General features: G+C 48.5%; 1 protein-coding gene across 2 annotated transcripts in view; it reads right to left on the reverse strand.

Moving 5' to 3' along the window:
* Positions 1 to 13,674: 13,674 nt before the first annotated feature.
* Positions 13,675 to 17,423, reverse strand: part of LOC131104602 (teashirt homolog 2) — a 57,523-nt gene continuing 53,774 nt past the window's right edge. For both annotated transcript variants that reach the window (XM_058051952.1, XM_058051951.1), the window contains one exon: positions 13,675 to 17,187. In XM_058051952.1, coding sequence (XP_057907935.1) covers positions 14,306 to 17,182 — 2,877 coding nt within the window. In that variant the 5' untranslated portion in view covers positions 17,183 to 17,187 and the 3' untranslated portion in view covers positions 13,675 to 14,305. The remainder of the gene's footprint in view (positions 17,188 to 17,423) is intronic.

Raw genomic sequence — 17,423 nt, forward strand, 5'->3', positions numbered from 1 at the left:
CCACGTCGGCCGCCTGTCATGTCCGATTACTCGGCAAATAACAGGCTCCAACAACCTGCTGCACCTCGGCGGGGTCGTGTAAATACTTTTGAGGCCGTGCGGGGAAACATGGTCCCATGCGGGTGCCGGAGGCCCCCGCCGAGGACCGTGTGTGTTTACGCTTTAAACGCGGCGGCGTCCGCGCTGATTCATGTCACTTTGACTGACAGCTGACCCGAGAGCCGGCAGGCAGACACTCAGAAGGATTACAACATGGCCGCCAAATGCACACAACCTCTGGCCTGCTGGGAGGCGGCGTGATGGCAGCGGTGAGGTGCCCCCACCCCCCCCGACCCCCCCCCCCACACACACACATTACAGGAAGTCTATATTTACCAGACCGCCGCATAAGACTCATTCAAAGTGAAAACACCTAATAAAGGCTAAATATGGCATATTATTGGATGGAGGGGGGGGGGGGGGGGTATACTATATCATCATCATCTTAGCAATATTGGTGGTAATATGATAAATAATATATTTCTGAGTGTGGAAAAGCATCATTATTTTTGGTGAATATAGCCATATTGTATTGAGGAATTTTATTATGGGAATAAAAAATCATGAAAAAAGAGAAAATATTGGCTGGGAAAAACTCCAGAATGAACAAGAGTTGTCAAAGTTTGAATATCCAAGAGAACAATTATTATTATTATTATTATTATTATTATTTCATATTCCAAAAAGCAACCACGGACATGATGATGCATCCCAACTATTCCGGAGGTCCAACATGGCTTTTGCTCCCGGGACGTACTTGAGGTTGACCTCTGCGTTGGTAGACGGTGGAAGCGGTCCAGTGAACAGCGAGCATCGCCGTAGCGACGGCAGGATGTTGGACGCATCATCTTTTGTCCTTGTCGCGTGCCAGCCAGCCGACAAAGCCGCAATTCTCCGGACGCCAAATCCAATGGCCTCATCCCATTCCGCTCGTTAGTCGACGGCAAGGACGACCTCGCTGCTCCACTCTGGCGGGCATTCATAAGGCCTTCATAATTGGTACGACCCCCCCTCGAAAATGTTTGCCGCGTCCGGGACGTGGAAGACAAATGTGGCCGTCTTGGCCGTTTCACCAAACCTCTCACTTTATTTTCCAATCTAATTTCCCTACGGAACCATGAGTGGAATTTGGAACCACAGCGGAATGAGTCCTCTTGGATGTTCCAACGCTGGCGTGAGGACATTTATCACCGTTTCCTCCTCAGCACGGAGCCAAAACAGGAAGATGCTCCACTCCTCGTCTCCTTCCGGCTTACACCCGACACCCGATTCCTGACCGTTACGCAGCCTATCCTACAGTATGGAACGTTTACCGGCAAGCTACGTATCCCATGGAACGTTTACCAGTGTCCTACGTATACTATGGAACGTTTACTGGCGTCCTTAGTATCCTATGGAACGTTTACCAGTGTCCTATGTATACTATGGAACGTTTACCAGTGTCCTACGTATCCCATGGAACGTTTACCAGTGTCCTACATATCCCATGGAATGTTTACCAGTGTCCTATGTATCCTATGGAACGTTTACTGGCGTCCTTAGTATCCTATGGAACGTTTACCAGTGCCCTACGTATCCCATGGAACGTTTACCAGTGTCATACATATCCCATGGAACGTTTACCAGTGTCCTATGTATACTATGGAACGTTTACCAGTGTCCTACATATCCCATGGAACGTTTACCAGTGTCCTACGTATACTATGGAACGTTTACTGGCGTCCTTAGTATCCTATGGAACGTTTACCAGTGTCCTATGTATACTATGGAACGTTTACCAGTGTCCTACGTATCCCATGGAACGTTTACCAGTGTCCTACATATCCCATGGAATGTTTACCAGTGTCCTATGTATCCTATGGAACGTTTACTGGCGTCCTTAGTATCCTATGGAACGTTTACCAGTGCCCTACGTATCCCATGGAACGTTTACCAGTGTCATACATATCCCATGGAACGTTTACCAGTGTCCTATGTATACTATGGAACGTTTACCAGTGTCCTACATATCCCATGGAACGTTTACCAGTGTCCTACGTATCCCATGGAACGTTTACCAGTGTCCTACGTATCCTATGGAATGTTTACCAGTGTCCTACATATCCCATGGAACGTTTACCAGTGTCCTATGTATCCTATGGAACATTTACTGGCGTCCTTAGTATCCTATGGAACGTTTACCAGCGTCCTACGTATCCCATGGAACGTTTACCAGTTCCCTATGTATGTATACTATGGAACGTTTACCAGTGTCCTACGTATCCCATGGAACATTTACCAGTGTCCTACGTATCCCATGGAACGTTTACCAGTGTCCTACGTATCCCATGGAACGTTTACCAGTGTCCTACGTATCCTATGGAATGTTTACCAGTGTCCTACGTATCCTATGGAACGTTTACCAGTGTCCTACGTATCCTATGGAATGTTTACCAGTGTCCTACGTATCCTATGGAATGTTTACCAGTGTCCTACGTATCCTATGGAACGTTTACCAGTGTCCTACGTATCCTATGGAACGTTTACCAGTGTCCTACGTATCCCATGGAACATTTACCAGTGTCCTATGTATACTATGGAACGTTTACCAGTGTCCTATGTATCCTATGGAACGTTTACCAGTGTCCTATGTATACTATGGAACGTTTACCAGTGTCCTACGTATCCCATGGAACGTTTACCAGTGTCCTACATATCCCATGGAATGTTTACCAGTGTCCTATGTATCCTATGGAACATTTACTGGCGTCCTTAGTATCCTATGGAACGTTTACCAGTGTCCTACGTATCCCATGGAACGTTTACCAGTGTCCTATGTATACTATGGAACGTTTACCAGTGTCCTACGTATCCTATGGAACGTTTACCAGTGTCCTACATATCCCATGGAATGTTTACCAGTGTCCTATGTATCCTATGGAACGTTTACCAGTGTCCTACATATCCCATGGAACGTTTACCAGTGTCCTATGTATACTATGGAACGTTTACCAGTGTCCTACGTATCCTATGGAATGTTTACCAGTGTCCTACGTATCCTATGGAACGTTTACCAGTGTCCTACGTATCCTATGGAATGTTTACCAGTGTCCTACGTATCCTATGGAATGTTTACCAGTGTCCTACGTATCCCATGGAACGTTTACCAGCGTCCTACGTATCCTATGGAATGTTTACCAGTGTCCTATGTATCCTATGGAACGTTTACCAGTGTCATACGTATCCCATGGAACGTTTACCAGTGTCCTACGTATCCTATGGAACGTTTACCAGTGTCCTACGTATCCAATGGAACGTTTACCAGTGTCCTACGTATCCTATGGAACGTTTACCAGTGTCCTACATATCCCATGGAACGTTTACCAGTGTCCTATGTATCCTATGGAACGTTTACCAGTGTCCTACATATGCCATGGAATGTTTACCAGTGTCCTATGTATACTATGGAACGTTTACCAGTGTCCTATGTATCCTATGGAACGTTTACCAGTGTCCTACATATCCCATGGAATGTTTACCAGTGTCCTATGTATACTATGGAACGTTTACCAGTGTCCTACATATCCCATGGAACGTTTACCAGTGTCCTACGTATCCTATGGAACATTTACCAGTGTCCTATGTATCCTATGGAACGTTTACCAGTGTCCTACATATCCCATGGAACATTTACCGGCGTCCTACGTATCCCATGGAACGTTTACCAGTGTCCTACATATCCTATGGAACGTTTACCAGTGTCCTATGTATCCTATGGAACGTTTACCAGTGTCCTACATATCCTATGGAACGTTTACCAGTGTCCTACGTATCCTATGGAACGTTTACCAGTGTCCTACATATCCCATGGAATGTTTACCAGTGTCCTACGTATCCCATGGAACGTTTACCAGTGTCCTACATATACTATGGAACGTTTACTGGCGTCCTTAGTATCCTATGGAACGTTTACCAGTGTCCTACGTATCCCATGGAACGTTTACCAGTGTCCTACATATCCCATGGAATGTTTACCAGTGTCCTATGTATCCTATGGAACATTTACTGGCGTCCTTAGTATCCTATGGAACGTTTACCAGTGTCCTACGTATCCCATGGAACGTTTACCAGTGTCCTATGTATACTATGGAACGTTTACCAGTGTCCTACGTATCCCATGGAACGTTTACCAGTGTCCTACATATCCCATGGAATGTTTACCAGTGTCCTATGTATCCTATGGAACATTTACTGGCGTCCTTAGTATCCTATGGAACGTTTACCAGTGCCCTACGTATCCCATGGAACATTTACCAGTGTCCTACATATCCCATGGAACGTTTACCAGTGTCCTATGTATACTATGGAACGTTTACCAGTGTCCTACATATCCCATGGAACGTTTACCAGTGTCCTACGTATCCTATGGAATGTTTACCAGTGTCCTACATATCCCATGGAACGTTTACCAGTGTCCTATGTATCCTATGGAACATTTACTGGCGTCCTTAGTATCCTATGGAACGTTTACCAGCGTCCTACGTATCCCATGGAACGTTTACCAGTTCCCTATGTATGTATACTATGGAACGTTTACCAGTGTCCTACGTATCCCATGGAACGTTTACCAGTGTCCTACGTATCCCATGGAACGTTTACCAGTGTCCTACGTATCCTATGGAATGTTTACCAGTGTCCTACGTATCCTATGGAATGTTTACCAGTGTCCTACGTATCCTATGGAACGTTTACCAGTGTCCTACGTATCCTATGGAATGTTTACCAGTGTCCTACGTATCCTATGGAATGTTTACCAGTGTCCTACGTATCCCATGGAACGTTTACCAGCGTCCTACGTATCCTATGGAATGTTTACCAGTGTCCTATGTATCCTATGGAACGTTTACCAGTGTCATACGTATCCCATGGAACGTTTACCAGTGTCCTACGTATCCTATGGAACGTTTACCAGTGTCCTACGTATCCAATGGAACGTTTACCAGTGTCCTACGTATCCTATGGAACGTTTACCAGTGTCCTACATATCCCATGGAACGTTTACCAGTGTCCTATGTATCCTATGGAACGTTTACCAGTGTCCTACATATGCCATGGAATGTTTACCAGTGTCCTATATATACTATGGAACGTTTACCAGTGTCCTATGTATCCTATGGAACGTTTACCAGTGTCCTACATATCCCATGGAATGTTTACCAGTGTCCTATGTATACTATGGAACGTTTACCAGTGTCCTACATATCCCATGGAACGTTTACCAGTGTCCTACGTATCCTATGGAACATTTACCAGTGTCCTATGTATCCTATGGAACGTTTACCAGTGTCCTACATATCCCATGGAACATTTACCGGCGTCCTACGTATCCCATGGAACGTTTACCAGTGTCCTACATATCCTATGGAACGTTTACCAGTGTCCTATGTATCCTATGGAACGTTTACCAGTGTCCTACATATCCTATGGAACGTTTACCAGTGTCCTACGTATCCTATGGAACGTTTACCAGTGTCCTACATATCCCATGGAATGTTTACCAGTGTCCTACGTATCCCATGGAACGTTTACCAGTGTCCTACATATACTATGGAACGTTTACTGGCGTCCTTAGTATCCTATGGAACGTTTACCAGTGTCCTACGTATCCCATGGAACGTTTACCAGTGTCCTACATATCCCATGGAATGTTTACCAGTGTCCTATGTATCCTATGGAACATTTACTGGCGTCCTTAGTATCCTATGGAACGTTTACCAGTGTCCTACGTATCCCATGGAACGTTTACCAGTGTCCTATGTATACTATGGAACGTTTACCAGTGTCCTACGTATCCCATGGAACGTTTACCAGTGTCCTACATATCCCATGGAACGTTTACCAGTGTCCTATGTATCCTATGGAACGTTTACCAGTGTCCTACATATCCTATGGAACGTTTACCAGTGTCCTACGTATCCTATGGAACGTTTACCAGTGTCCTACATATCCCATGGAATGTTTACCAGTGTCCTACGTATCCCATGGAACGTTTACCAGTGTCCTACATATACTATGGAACGTTTACTGGCGTCCTTAGTATCCTATGGAACGTTTACCAGTGTCCTACGTATCCCATGGAACGTTTACCAGTGTCCTACATATCCCATGGAATGTTTACCAGTGTCCTATGTATCCTATGGAACATTTACTGGCGTCCTTAGTATCCTATGGAACGTTTACCAGTGTCCTACGTATCCCATGGAACGTTTACCAGTGTCCTATGTATACTATGGAACGTTTACCAGTGTCCTACGTATCCCATGGAACGTTTACCAGTGTCCTACATATCCCATGGAATGTTTACCAGTGTCCTATGTATCCTATGGAACATTTACTGGCGTCCTTAGTATCCTATGGAACGTTTACCAGTGCCCTACGTATCCCATGGAACATTTACCAGTGTCCTACATATCCCATGGAACGTTTACCAGTGTCCTATGTATACTATGGAACGTTTACCAGTGTCCTACATATCCCATGGAACGTTTACCAGTGTCCTACGTATCCTATGGAATGTTTACCAGTGTCCTACATATCCCATGGAACGTTTACCAGTGTCCTATGTATCCTATGGAACATTTACTGGCGTCCTTAGTATCCTATGGAACGTTTACCAGCGTCCTACGTATCCCATGGAACGTTTACCAGTTCCCTATGTATGTATACTATGGAACGTTTACCAGTGTCCTACGTATCCCATGGAACGTTTACCAGTGTCCTACGTATCCCATGGAACGTTTACCAGTGTCCTACGTATCCTATGGAATGTTTACCAGTGTCCTACGTATCCTATGGAATGTTTACCAGTGTCCTACGTATCCTATGGAACGTTTACCAGTGTCCTACGTATCCTATGGAACGTTTACCAGTGTCCTACGTATCCTATGGAACGTTTACCAGTGTCCTATGTATCCTATGGAACATTTACTGGCGTCCTTAGTATCCTATGGAACGTTTACCAGTGTCCTACGTATCCCATGGAACGTTTACCAGTGTCATACATATCCCATGGAACGTTTACCAGTGTCCTATGTATACTATGGAACGTTTACCAGTGTCCTATGTATCCTATGGAACGTTTACCAGTGTCCTACGTATCCCATGGAACGTTTACCAGTGTCCTATGTATCCTATGGAACGTTTACCAGTGTCCTACGTATCCCATGGAACGTTTACCAGTGTCCTATGTATACTATGGAACATTTACCAGCGTCCTACGTATCCCATGGAACATTTACCAGTGTCCTATGTATCCTATGGAATGTTTACCAGTGTCCTATGTATCCTATGGAACATTTACCAGTGTCCTATGTATCCTATGGAACATTTACCAGTGTCCTACGTATCCCATGGAACATTTACCAGTGTCCTACGTATCCTATGGAACCTATGGATCGTATGGAATGTTATTTCTACCTGATGAGTGTAAGCGTGCTGATAGCATGATGCAGGTGTAAAATAATACAGGTCTAAAAGATATATAGTATAAATATATGCATATATAAAAATATAAATATATATAAATATATGCATATATAAAACTATAAATATATATGCATATATGCATGTATAAAACTATAAATGTACTATAGAGGATGTGCCAGCTTCATCAGTCAAGCATCCTTCCTGTTTGTCCCTCCAGGCAGCGAGCTAGCTAGCTAGCTGAAATTGGAGCTGACATCTCCCAAATATGAAAGAAGCAACAAATCACACTTTCTTCATCCCGCCCCCTCCTCTTCCTCCTCTTTGCGGACGTCAGCACAATCACAAACGCGAGGCTCATCTTTTCCGCTAACTGGATGCCACATGAGCACGCCTGTTAGCGAGCTTCAACGCCACGGCGTGCCGCATGGCGTGCCGCATGGCGTGCCGCATGGCGTGCCGCATGGCGTGCCGCATGGCGTGCCGCATGGCGTGCCGCATGGCGTGCCGCATGGCGTGCCGCATGGCGTGCCGCATGGCGTGCCGCATGGCGTGCCGCATGGCGTGCCGCATGGCGTGCCGCATGGCGTGCCGCATGGCGTGCCGCATGGCGTGCCGCATGGCGTGCCGCATGGCGTGCCGCATGGCGTGCCGCATGGCGTGCCGCATGGCGTGCCGCATGGCGTGCCGCATGGCGTGCCGCATGGCGTGCCGCATGGCGCATCATCACTGGACACCGAGGCTCACTTTTTACAGCGTTGGCGTGGCCTTCTTTTCTTCTGGTTGCCACCAAAAGGACCCAAACACCACAATCCGCCATTTTCATTCATTCTCAATATCATATTATTATGTTATTCATGGGGCCGCACGGTGGAAAAGTGGATGGCATGGGTTCGAGTCCTAGCTTCTCCGTGTGGAGTTTGCATGTTAGCTTGATTGGCCACTCCAAATTGTCCACAGGTATGAATGTGGGGGGGGATGCTTGTTTGTCTATGGGGGGGGGGCAATTCCGTCCACATCTCCATGCACTGCCAACGATACCATACTAACCACACATGGAATTTTCTGGCGATACGATTCACCCTCTTCACGATGCGATAGGATACGATGTGATATCATACGATACGATACGATGCAATAATCAATTACTTCAAATCAATGCAATCCGATACGATATAATGCAATTCAACATGATGCAAATAAGCAAAGGGAAAACTGGAATTCCGTATGGTCCTACAAAAAGGATTTGGCTTTATTCCTTCTAGGTAGTAAATCCAACTAAAGTGTTGTTTATCTTTTTTACTGAACACTACTTCTTCTTCTTCCTTCATTCTTTATGCCATCTTAAAACAGCAACAACTTCCAATATTCCAATATTCCAATCTTCCAATATTCCAATAGCAGTGCTTCCGTAGTGGAGTCAAACAATGACAATAATTCCCGCTGTAAAAAATACAGCAAAGTGAAAGTGACACTTTGAACAGTGGAATCAATGTTTGTTTATATTCCTGTCTGCTAAACATGCTGCTAATGTGAAGGAGCTAGCAGCTAGGCTAATGCTAATGCTAATGCAGTAGTGGGGAGCAGAAAGGAAAATAAAATTCCAAATTCAGGAAGAAGCCAACTCTGCTGTTCTAATGTCACCTGCTGTGATGAACAGTCTTTTTGGGGGGGGGGCACGTTGGGGAGGACAAATAGGAAAGCAGGAAGATCCAAGATCCACTGACCTGATTTGCTTGGTTCTTCCCCGGTGTCCGACCAGGACCGGGAACCAGACGGGGGGGGGGGGGGTGCCGGTAGACCTGTCCGTGTTGTGGTGGGGGGTGGGTGGGGGTCCGTTTGTAGTGCTGCCGTTGAAATGACGGACGTTTTGTGGAGCTTCCCGCCGTTCTTTGCGACTCCGTAGTGTTTCCAAACGTTGGGGGGGGGCGGGGGGGGGGTTAAATCTAGAAAGTTGCTAGGAACTTACTTGCTAGGAACTTACTAGTAGTTGTATGTGCCTCACGGCTTCCGTCCGTATTCTATTCAAAAGGCGAAGTCGTGATGGTGCGTTCAAGGCGCCTGGGGAACAGCAGACGGGGCGAAGTTGAACATGAATAAAACGGCGCTTGCATCGGATTTTACCGATACCCACAAACGCATCGTGATGAATGTAGATTTCACCCAATCGCATCCACACTCAGTGAATGGCGTGGATGTATTGATTATTGATACATTATTATAATTACAATTATTTTCCACACCCTTATTGTTTATATGTGCCCTGGGATTGGCTGGCCACCCGCTGGGGTAGGCTCCAGCACCCCCGCCCCGGTGAGGATAAGCAACATAGAAAAATGATGTATGGAAACACCTGGCAACACAAGTGAGCTGCAAGTTAACATGGTGGCGCTGGCGTGCACGAGTGCTGCTGGCACGAGGGGAGGTGCGGTTCATTGAGGGAAACATCATTTCCCAACATGCACTCTGACAATCTGAAGATCCGCTTCCTTGGCGGTGGTAGCATTACACTCGGGGGCTGCACGAGTGCTGCCGTGACACCGAAGAGCTACGGTCCATTGAGGAGGAAAGATGAATTCCAACACTGCGACACTCCAAAGATCTTCTCCTCTGGGGCCGCTCGAGTGCTCCCAGAACTGGGAGAGCTGTGGTTCATTGAGGGGAAATGGTGACCCGGTGAAGCAGGAAATGGGCTGCACGCCACAATAAAGGCGTGGTGACCACTTCCTGGTTAGCAGCGAGCAGCAGAGAGCCGACGGGGATGGAAGTGGAGATGGACCAGCGGGTTTGCTGGGAGGACATGGTGGGGGCACCAAGTGGGGGTCGTCCAATTGGGGCACCAGGAGATCTTCAAGCTGCAGCTGCGTGCCATAAAGGAGGACGCTTCCTGGTAATGGCGCCGGGATATCTCCTGGCTTTATTGCTGTGCTGCAAGATGCTATCATAACAATTTCGCATATTTCCTTCCTCCAGCTCTATTATTTCCCCGGCTATTAAAAAATAATTGCCTCCTAAATTCATAAACATTTTATGCAATCCATCTCTTCTTTTCTTCCCCCCCCCACCTCCCCCGGCAAGCCAGCCCTCAATTAGCGGCAGCCATCAATGACTCTTTTATACCAGGCCACGCTGACATTTGATGACACACGGCGGCGGCGGCGGCGGCCTCCATTGTTGGAAATCACCTGGTTCATCAGATGCGTCCTAATGCACTTAAAGTATCCTGCTATCATTTCTATACGCAGTTATGATTACTGTCAAACAGGCCACACCCCCCACAGCACATTACAAGCATCCATTATTTAAAGGCCTTTCTTTACCGGCCTGGCGCCGCCGCTCCTTGGACGGCGTCCTTGGACGGCGTCCTTGGACGGCGTCCTTGGACGACGCAGGAAGCCACCACATCTTTGGGATGGCGTCTGAGCACGACCTCATGACCTTTCCTTGCCGTCCGGCGGGATGGAACGGTACACTTCATGTTGGGGCGCCATATGAAACGTACGCGAGTGGAAGATCATCGACTTGATTTCCTTGAATTCATCAATTTCACAATTCATGATAATAAACTATGAACGGCACATCATATACTATATTAATATAATATCTCCTCTTTATATGTTGCAAATATATATGTCATAATTACACTTTACATTATTATACTTTTCATTTCAAAGGAATAATACATGTATTTCTTCCATCAATTCTGTTCCAAAAATGTCATAAACTACAGAAATTAATTCAGAAACCAATTTTTAAAATATATGTTGATATTTAGTATATACATTAGAAACATTAGAGGTCATTCATCAGTGGACATCACCTCCAATGCATAATGAAGAAACACATATTATCAAAAATAATATTTTTACTGAAGAAACATAACTGAGATCTAACCGTATGGAAAAGCTTATAGCGCCGTTTCTAAACCTTTGGGACTCCAGCCAACCACAGCGAGAGCCATTATCCAAAATGGCCAAAACATGGAAGTGTGGTGGCCAACCTAAATGACATCCTCGAGGTCACAAAAGACCCCACAGCGACATCCAAAGAGGTGTCGAGTGTTCATGACTCCACTCCATCTGGCAGAAGAAGAAGAGTCAAATACGGTGGTGGCGGTGCGGTGGCCTGGCAGAAACACGCACTACACGGCCACGCAGACCAGCACAACGCTGGCGACGGAGCGCAACCGTATCTTGGCCACTCCCCCCTTGGCCCGGATGGGATTTGCGGAGCGTCGTGGGAGACGAAGAAGGATGCCGGCTCATCTGCATACATACATCATATTTCATCATATTTCCCAAATAGCCCAAAGTGGCGCTCTCTTAATGGTGTTGCCTGAAATATGCTAATTAGGCGGAAGACGTGATGAATGGAATACGTTTGATCAATCAAGTATAGGCCAACGCCGCCGCCGCCGCCGCCGCCGCCGCCGCTGCATATTCATTGGACATCATGAATATGAAAGCCCAGTCATTCATCAAGTATCCTTCGCTCATTTGGATCTTATTAATCATACGCGCTAAACGACGCTCGCCTCCAAAAAGGCTTGACGGAGCGTCGGGAGGAAGGTTTGAATCCGGGCTTCACACTCGCGTCACCTTGGATTCTTGCTGTATTTCTTTGATTAAGGTAACGTTTAAAGTACTTCTCCTCTTTGGTGCAAAACCAAGCAATATATAAGTATATATATATATATACATATATACGTATATCCATACATGCACATTGTGATGATGATGATTATTAGTGTAAAGAAGATGAAGATTGAGCATCCGTCAGTCAGACCAGGGAGGTGACGTGAGGTGAGTTATTTTTAAGGAAAATGAAAAAAAGGTCGTGATTCCAAAATAGAAAGTTTTCCCTGCCAGCTGTCAAGTTGTACATTTGTACCTTTTGATACAAAAGATACGTGACGATTAGCGTGCTGTCAATCTGTGCTGTGATATCAGCGCCGCTATCAAAGTGGGAAGGAAGACAACATGCTCTTCTTACGGCTGTCATTGGAATGGCCAGAAAAATATCAAAGATGGCATATTAGCCAATTTTCATATTCGCTCTTTCAAACGTGTCAGAGGGGCACCGTCGTCTTGGGACGCCAGGGGCTGTGTGTGTACCTTTAAGGATGACACCTTGAAGATGGCCCTTTAAGGATGGCCCTCTAAGGCTGGCCCTTTAAGCCTTGAAGGGCCAGCTTAAATCGCCATCTTAAAGGGCCAGCCTTAAAGGGCCAGCATAAAGGGCCAGTCTTTAAGGGCCAGCCTTAGAGGGCCAGCATAAAGGGCCAGCCTTAAAGGGCCAGCCTTGAAGGGCCATCCTTAAAGGGCCAGCCTTGAAGGGCCAGCTTAAATCGCCATCTTAAATCGCCAGCTTAAAGGGCCAGCTTAAAGGGCCAGCCTTAAAGGGCCAGCATAAAGGGCCAGCCTTAGAGGGCCAGCCTTAAAGGGCCAGCCTTGAAGGGCCATCTTAAATTGCCAGCTTAAAGGGCCAGCCTTAGAGGGCCAGCCTTTAAGGGCCAGCCTTAAAGGGCCAGCCTTAGAGTGCCAGCTTAAAGGGCCAGGCTTAAAGGGCCAGCCTTAGAGGGCCAGCCTTAAAGGGCCAGGCTTAAAGGGCCAGCCTTAAAGGGCCAGCCTTAAAGGGTCAGCTTAAAGGGCCAGCCTTAAAGGGCCAGCCTTAAAGGGCCAGCCTTAAAGGGTCAGCTTAAAGGGCCAGCCTTAAAGGGCCAGCCTTAAAGGGCCAGCCTTAGAGGGCCAGCCTTAAAGGGCCAGCCTTAAAGGGCCAGCCTTAGAGGGCCAGCCTTAAAGGGCCAGCCTTAAAGGGTTAGGTCACTAAATGATGATATATATTTTAGGGGTGAAATATTTACAGTATACATTTATTTCTATGATATATAAGTGTATATTACATATATGATTTATGAAGAATATATTATTTACTATTTAACTAGATCTGATTTTATTTATAAGATTGCCGTTATGACTTCTATGCAAATGACTACTATGCTTGATATTATTTAAGAATACTACAGTAATTCATAACAATGTGTAATAATTCAAGAAAAAAGAAATATGAAACCCTAACCCTAAATATAAAAAATGTAACTTCATCTTGTATTAACATTCATCACATTTACATATTATACATACATATTATTTTATAGAAATAATTTGCCTGAAATATATGAATATATTTTCTGTATTTGTGTAATATTGTATCATACATGACATGTGATATAATAAGTTCACTATGAGACAAATATGAATATGAATATGTTTGATATGTTTATGTATGTCCTGGGGCGTCCATGACGACGTATGGCAGCATCATGTCCGCTTTAAAGAAGGAAGTCATCAATCAATCAATCAATCAAAGGTCAAAGAGATGATTATGAAAGGTCGGGTCTTTATTTGGGGACGTAAAAAAGGGGCGGGGACCACAGGTTGGCTGCGTGGGTTTCGTCCTTCCTTTGACGTGAAATCGTTTTGCTCCTAATTTGTGATGAAAGATTGGCTAAAGTGCTTTTTTTGCGTCTGGAAACATCTGGGAAATAAATCCTATATGGGATGCAGTATACTCCAAATATTTCTATTCCAAATACTCCCACCATGTGGCCGTTGAAGTAGCATTGAGGAAGTATGCTCAAATAATAAATAATAGTGGTCACGGCGTGGCTACTCATGCAAACGTCAGCGTGGGAGTTTCTCCTAGTCTCCCGACCAGCGTCCCTCGAAAGCGGCGGCGGCGCGGACTACGCAACGCCGACCGGGGAAAACATGTCCGACCCTCGTAAGCCGGAAGCGAACCCCGACTAGTCCTTGTCCGTGTCCACGTACTGCGAGTGGTTGTCGGGCGACTTGCTGTGCGTCTTGCTCAGGTGGAGCTTGACGGCGTGATTGCTGGCGAACGTCCGACAGCACAGCTTGCATTTGAACTTGGCGTCGCCATCCTCGTCGGGGAGCGGCGTCTCGCACGGCCGGACGGGGCCCGCCACCTTGGGGAGCCGGGCCTCGTCCGCCTCGGCGCGGCGCTCCACGGCCATCTTGCACATGTCTCTGATCCGGAAGCCCAGGTGGGACTCCAGGTGGGAGATGAAGGCGGCCGGAAGCCTGAACTGGGAAGCGCAGTCGTTGCAGTAGAAGACGGGGCGGCCCGTGTCCATGTTCTTCAGGAACTTGGTGCCGCCGCTTTTGCGCAGCTGGTACTTGACGTTGGCCAGCCAGTGGCTGATGGTGGTCATGGAGAGTCCCGTGAACTTGGAGATGTGCGTGCGCTCCTGAGGGCCCAGGTCGGACAGCAGGTACTTGCCCTCCGAGGTGAGGAAGAGGCTGGAGGCGAACTGCGCCTGCAGGATGAGGAGGTGGCGAGGATTCCAGTTGGACTGGCGCCCCTTGCGCTTGTGGACCGAGTAGACCTCGGCCGACACGTCCTCGAAGCGCCTGACGTCGGACTCCAGTTTCAGGGCAGGGAGCCCGGGGGCCGCGGGGGGCCTGGGCGTGGTGGCTTTGGGGAGAACCTTGACCATGTCGGCGATGTCGGACAGGGCGTACTTGCGCGGCGACCTCGGCTTGCCGTGTTTGGACTTGGTCAGGTCTATCGGCTGGTCGTCCCCCGTCGAGGGAAGGCCGGTCTTGGGCTTATTCCTCGCAGGATGGGCCGGCGTTAGCGTCGGCGTTAGCGTCGGCTTTTGCGTCGCGTGAGCAAACACGGATCGGCCGTGAGAAGATGTTTTGTGTTTGGCGTTCCTGGCTTTGCCGAGGTGATTGTTCAAGACGGACTGCAGGGCGCTGAGAGGGTTGACGGCGAGGACATCCGCCGCATGGGAGAAATCCGGGCTCATCTTTGCTTTGATCTCCTGGCCGCCGTCGTTCCCTGCGTTGGCGTCGGCCTTTGAAGAGAAGGAGCCATCATCCTGACAGTCGCTGTCGTCCGTCTCCATCAGATCGAGCTCGGCGCTCTCGCCGTCTTTAGCGTCAGCCGTCACGTCCTGTTTGATGTCGCCGTCTTTGTGCGGCGCCGGGGGGCCCTCGGCGCCCATCGGGTCGGGGGCCCTCCCCTTGGGGGCGATCGGCCGCGGCAGCTTTTGATGAAACGGAGGCGACACGGCGGCCGACATGGGGACGCTTTTGATGATGCCCGAGAGCTGATAGGCGGCGTGGATGCTCGGGTAGGCGCTCCAGCTGGGCGTTCCCGTTTGAGCTTTATTGATGGCCGACGCCACCGTATTGGCCAAAGACTTGAGGATGTCCCCACCTCCGGCCGAGTCCTGCTCCAGATCCTCCTCACGGAGATAAGGGTACTTCAGGTGTCCTGCCTTTTCCTCCTTGGCTTCCCTTTGGTCCTCGCCGTCCTCGCCGTCCTGGCCGTCCCTCTCGCCGTCCTCGCCGTCCCTCTCGCTGCCTCCAGGGGAAACGTTCTTGTCTCCGGCCGTTTCAGACGGCGCCTCGGCTAAGCCTTGGATCTTCTCCACCGCCAAGGGGTCGAGCGCCAGCTGCTTCCCCTTCTTGGAAGCGGAGTTGGTGACCTTGAGGAAATGTCCGGTGACCATCATGTGCGTGGTGAGCTGCTGCAAGGTATCATGGGAGCTGCCGCACTCCATGCACTTCAGGATCTGGGACTTGCAGGTCTCAAACTGCCAGGTGTAACTGGCGCCGTTCTGGTAGCCGTAGCGGTTATTGCTGGGGTTCGCCGCAGGGCTGGCTCGCTGGGCATCGCCTCCGCACCCAGACGCCCCGGTCGTGGAGTCCGGGGAGCATGGCCGGGCGCTCTCCAAGGGGCGCCGCTTTGCCGGCGCCAGCAGTTTTGGGGCCATGACCGGGATCGGCTCTTTCAAAGGCACTTTTTGGTAATGCTTGGTTTTGATCATGTGGACGCTCAGGTCCTGGAGCGAGTCGAAGGAATGGCCGCAGAACATGCACTTCAGGACCTTCTGGGCGTCCTCCTTCCCGTCCAGGTCCTGCAGGCTCCGTTTCCTGGACTTGGACGAGGAGGCGGAGGAAGCGTTGTCCTTGCTGAGGTTGTTGTCCTGGTAATGGCCGCTCTTGTTCATGTGCACGGTCAGCTCCACCAGGGTGTCGTACGCGGCGCTGCAGTCTTTGCAGCGGAAGCGGCTGGCGCCTGTGAAGGCGGCGCCGCCGGCTCGGCTGCTCTGCCGGTACAGGTGCACCGAACTGAAGAGGTTGGGTTTGGACGCCGGCTTGGGGGACGGCGTCTGCTGCAGGGTCTTGGACAGCGCGTCCTGGTGCCAGTCGAAGTCACTCTTGGTGCCACCGTCGGTGCTGTCGCACTTGGCTTTGCTGCTGGTTTTGCCCGCCTTCAACTCCGCCCCCGCCGCCGCCCAGTAGGAGTCCGAGAGGAAGTTAGCGTACGCCGCGCGCATTTTCTGCAAGCTGCTCCCCGTCTCGTCCTTGGACGGAAAACCCTCCGAGTTCTTGAAGTCGGCCAGTCTGTCGCAGGCGTCGCTCAGGTGCGACTCCAGCTCCGCCTCCAGCTCCGCCTCCCGGTTGGACAGGAGGCTGGCGGGAGAGTTCTGGTCGCTGTAGCTGTTGCTGCTCCTGTTGTCCGGATCCCGGTCCTCCGACACTTTGGGGCTGGTCTTCTCCGAGCGTTCCTCCTCCGTCAGGGCGTCGCCCTCGTCGTCTTCCTCCGCGACGCCGTCCTGAAGAGCGCCGTCTTTGTCGTCGGGCATGTACACTGGAGGCAGACGAAACAACACACGTTAATCACGTTTGTATTCCCGTTTTGCCGCTACTTTTTCCTGCGTAAGAAGAAACAATATTGGATGCGTTTCACTTCTCTTCTATTTATTGATTTTATTTCTATTATATTTCATAAAATATTGAAATGTACAAAAATAGTCATAAAATAAAATCTTTTTTAAAAAGAAAAGAAAAAAATGTCTTGAGAATCTTTAAACGTGCCATGAAGTA

The sequence above is a fragment of the Doryrhamphus excisus genome, chromosome 16 (genome assembly GCF_030265055.1).
Source record: "Doryrhamphus excisus isolate RoL2022-K1 chromosome 16, RoL_Dexc_1.0, whole genome shotgun sequence".
In the NCBI taxonomy this organism is placed as follows: domain Eukaryota; kingdom Metazoa; phylum Chordata; class Actinopteri; order Syngnathiformes; family Syngnathidae; genus Doryrhamphus; species Doryrhamphus excisus.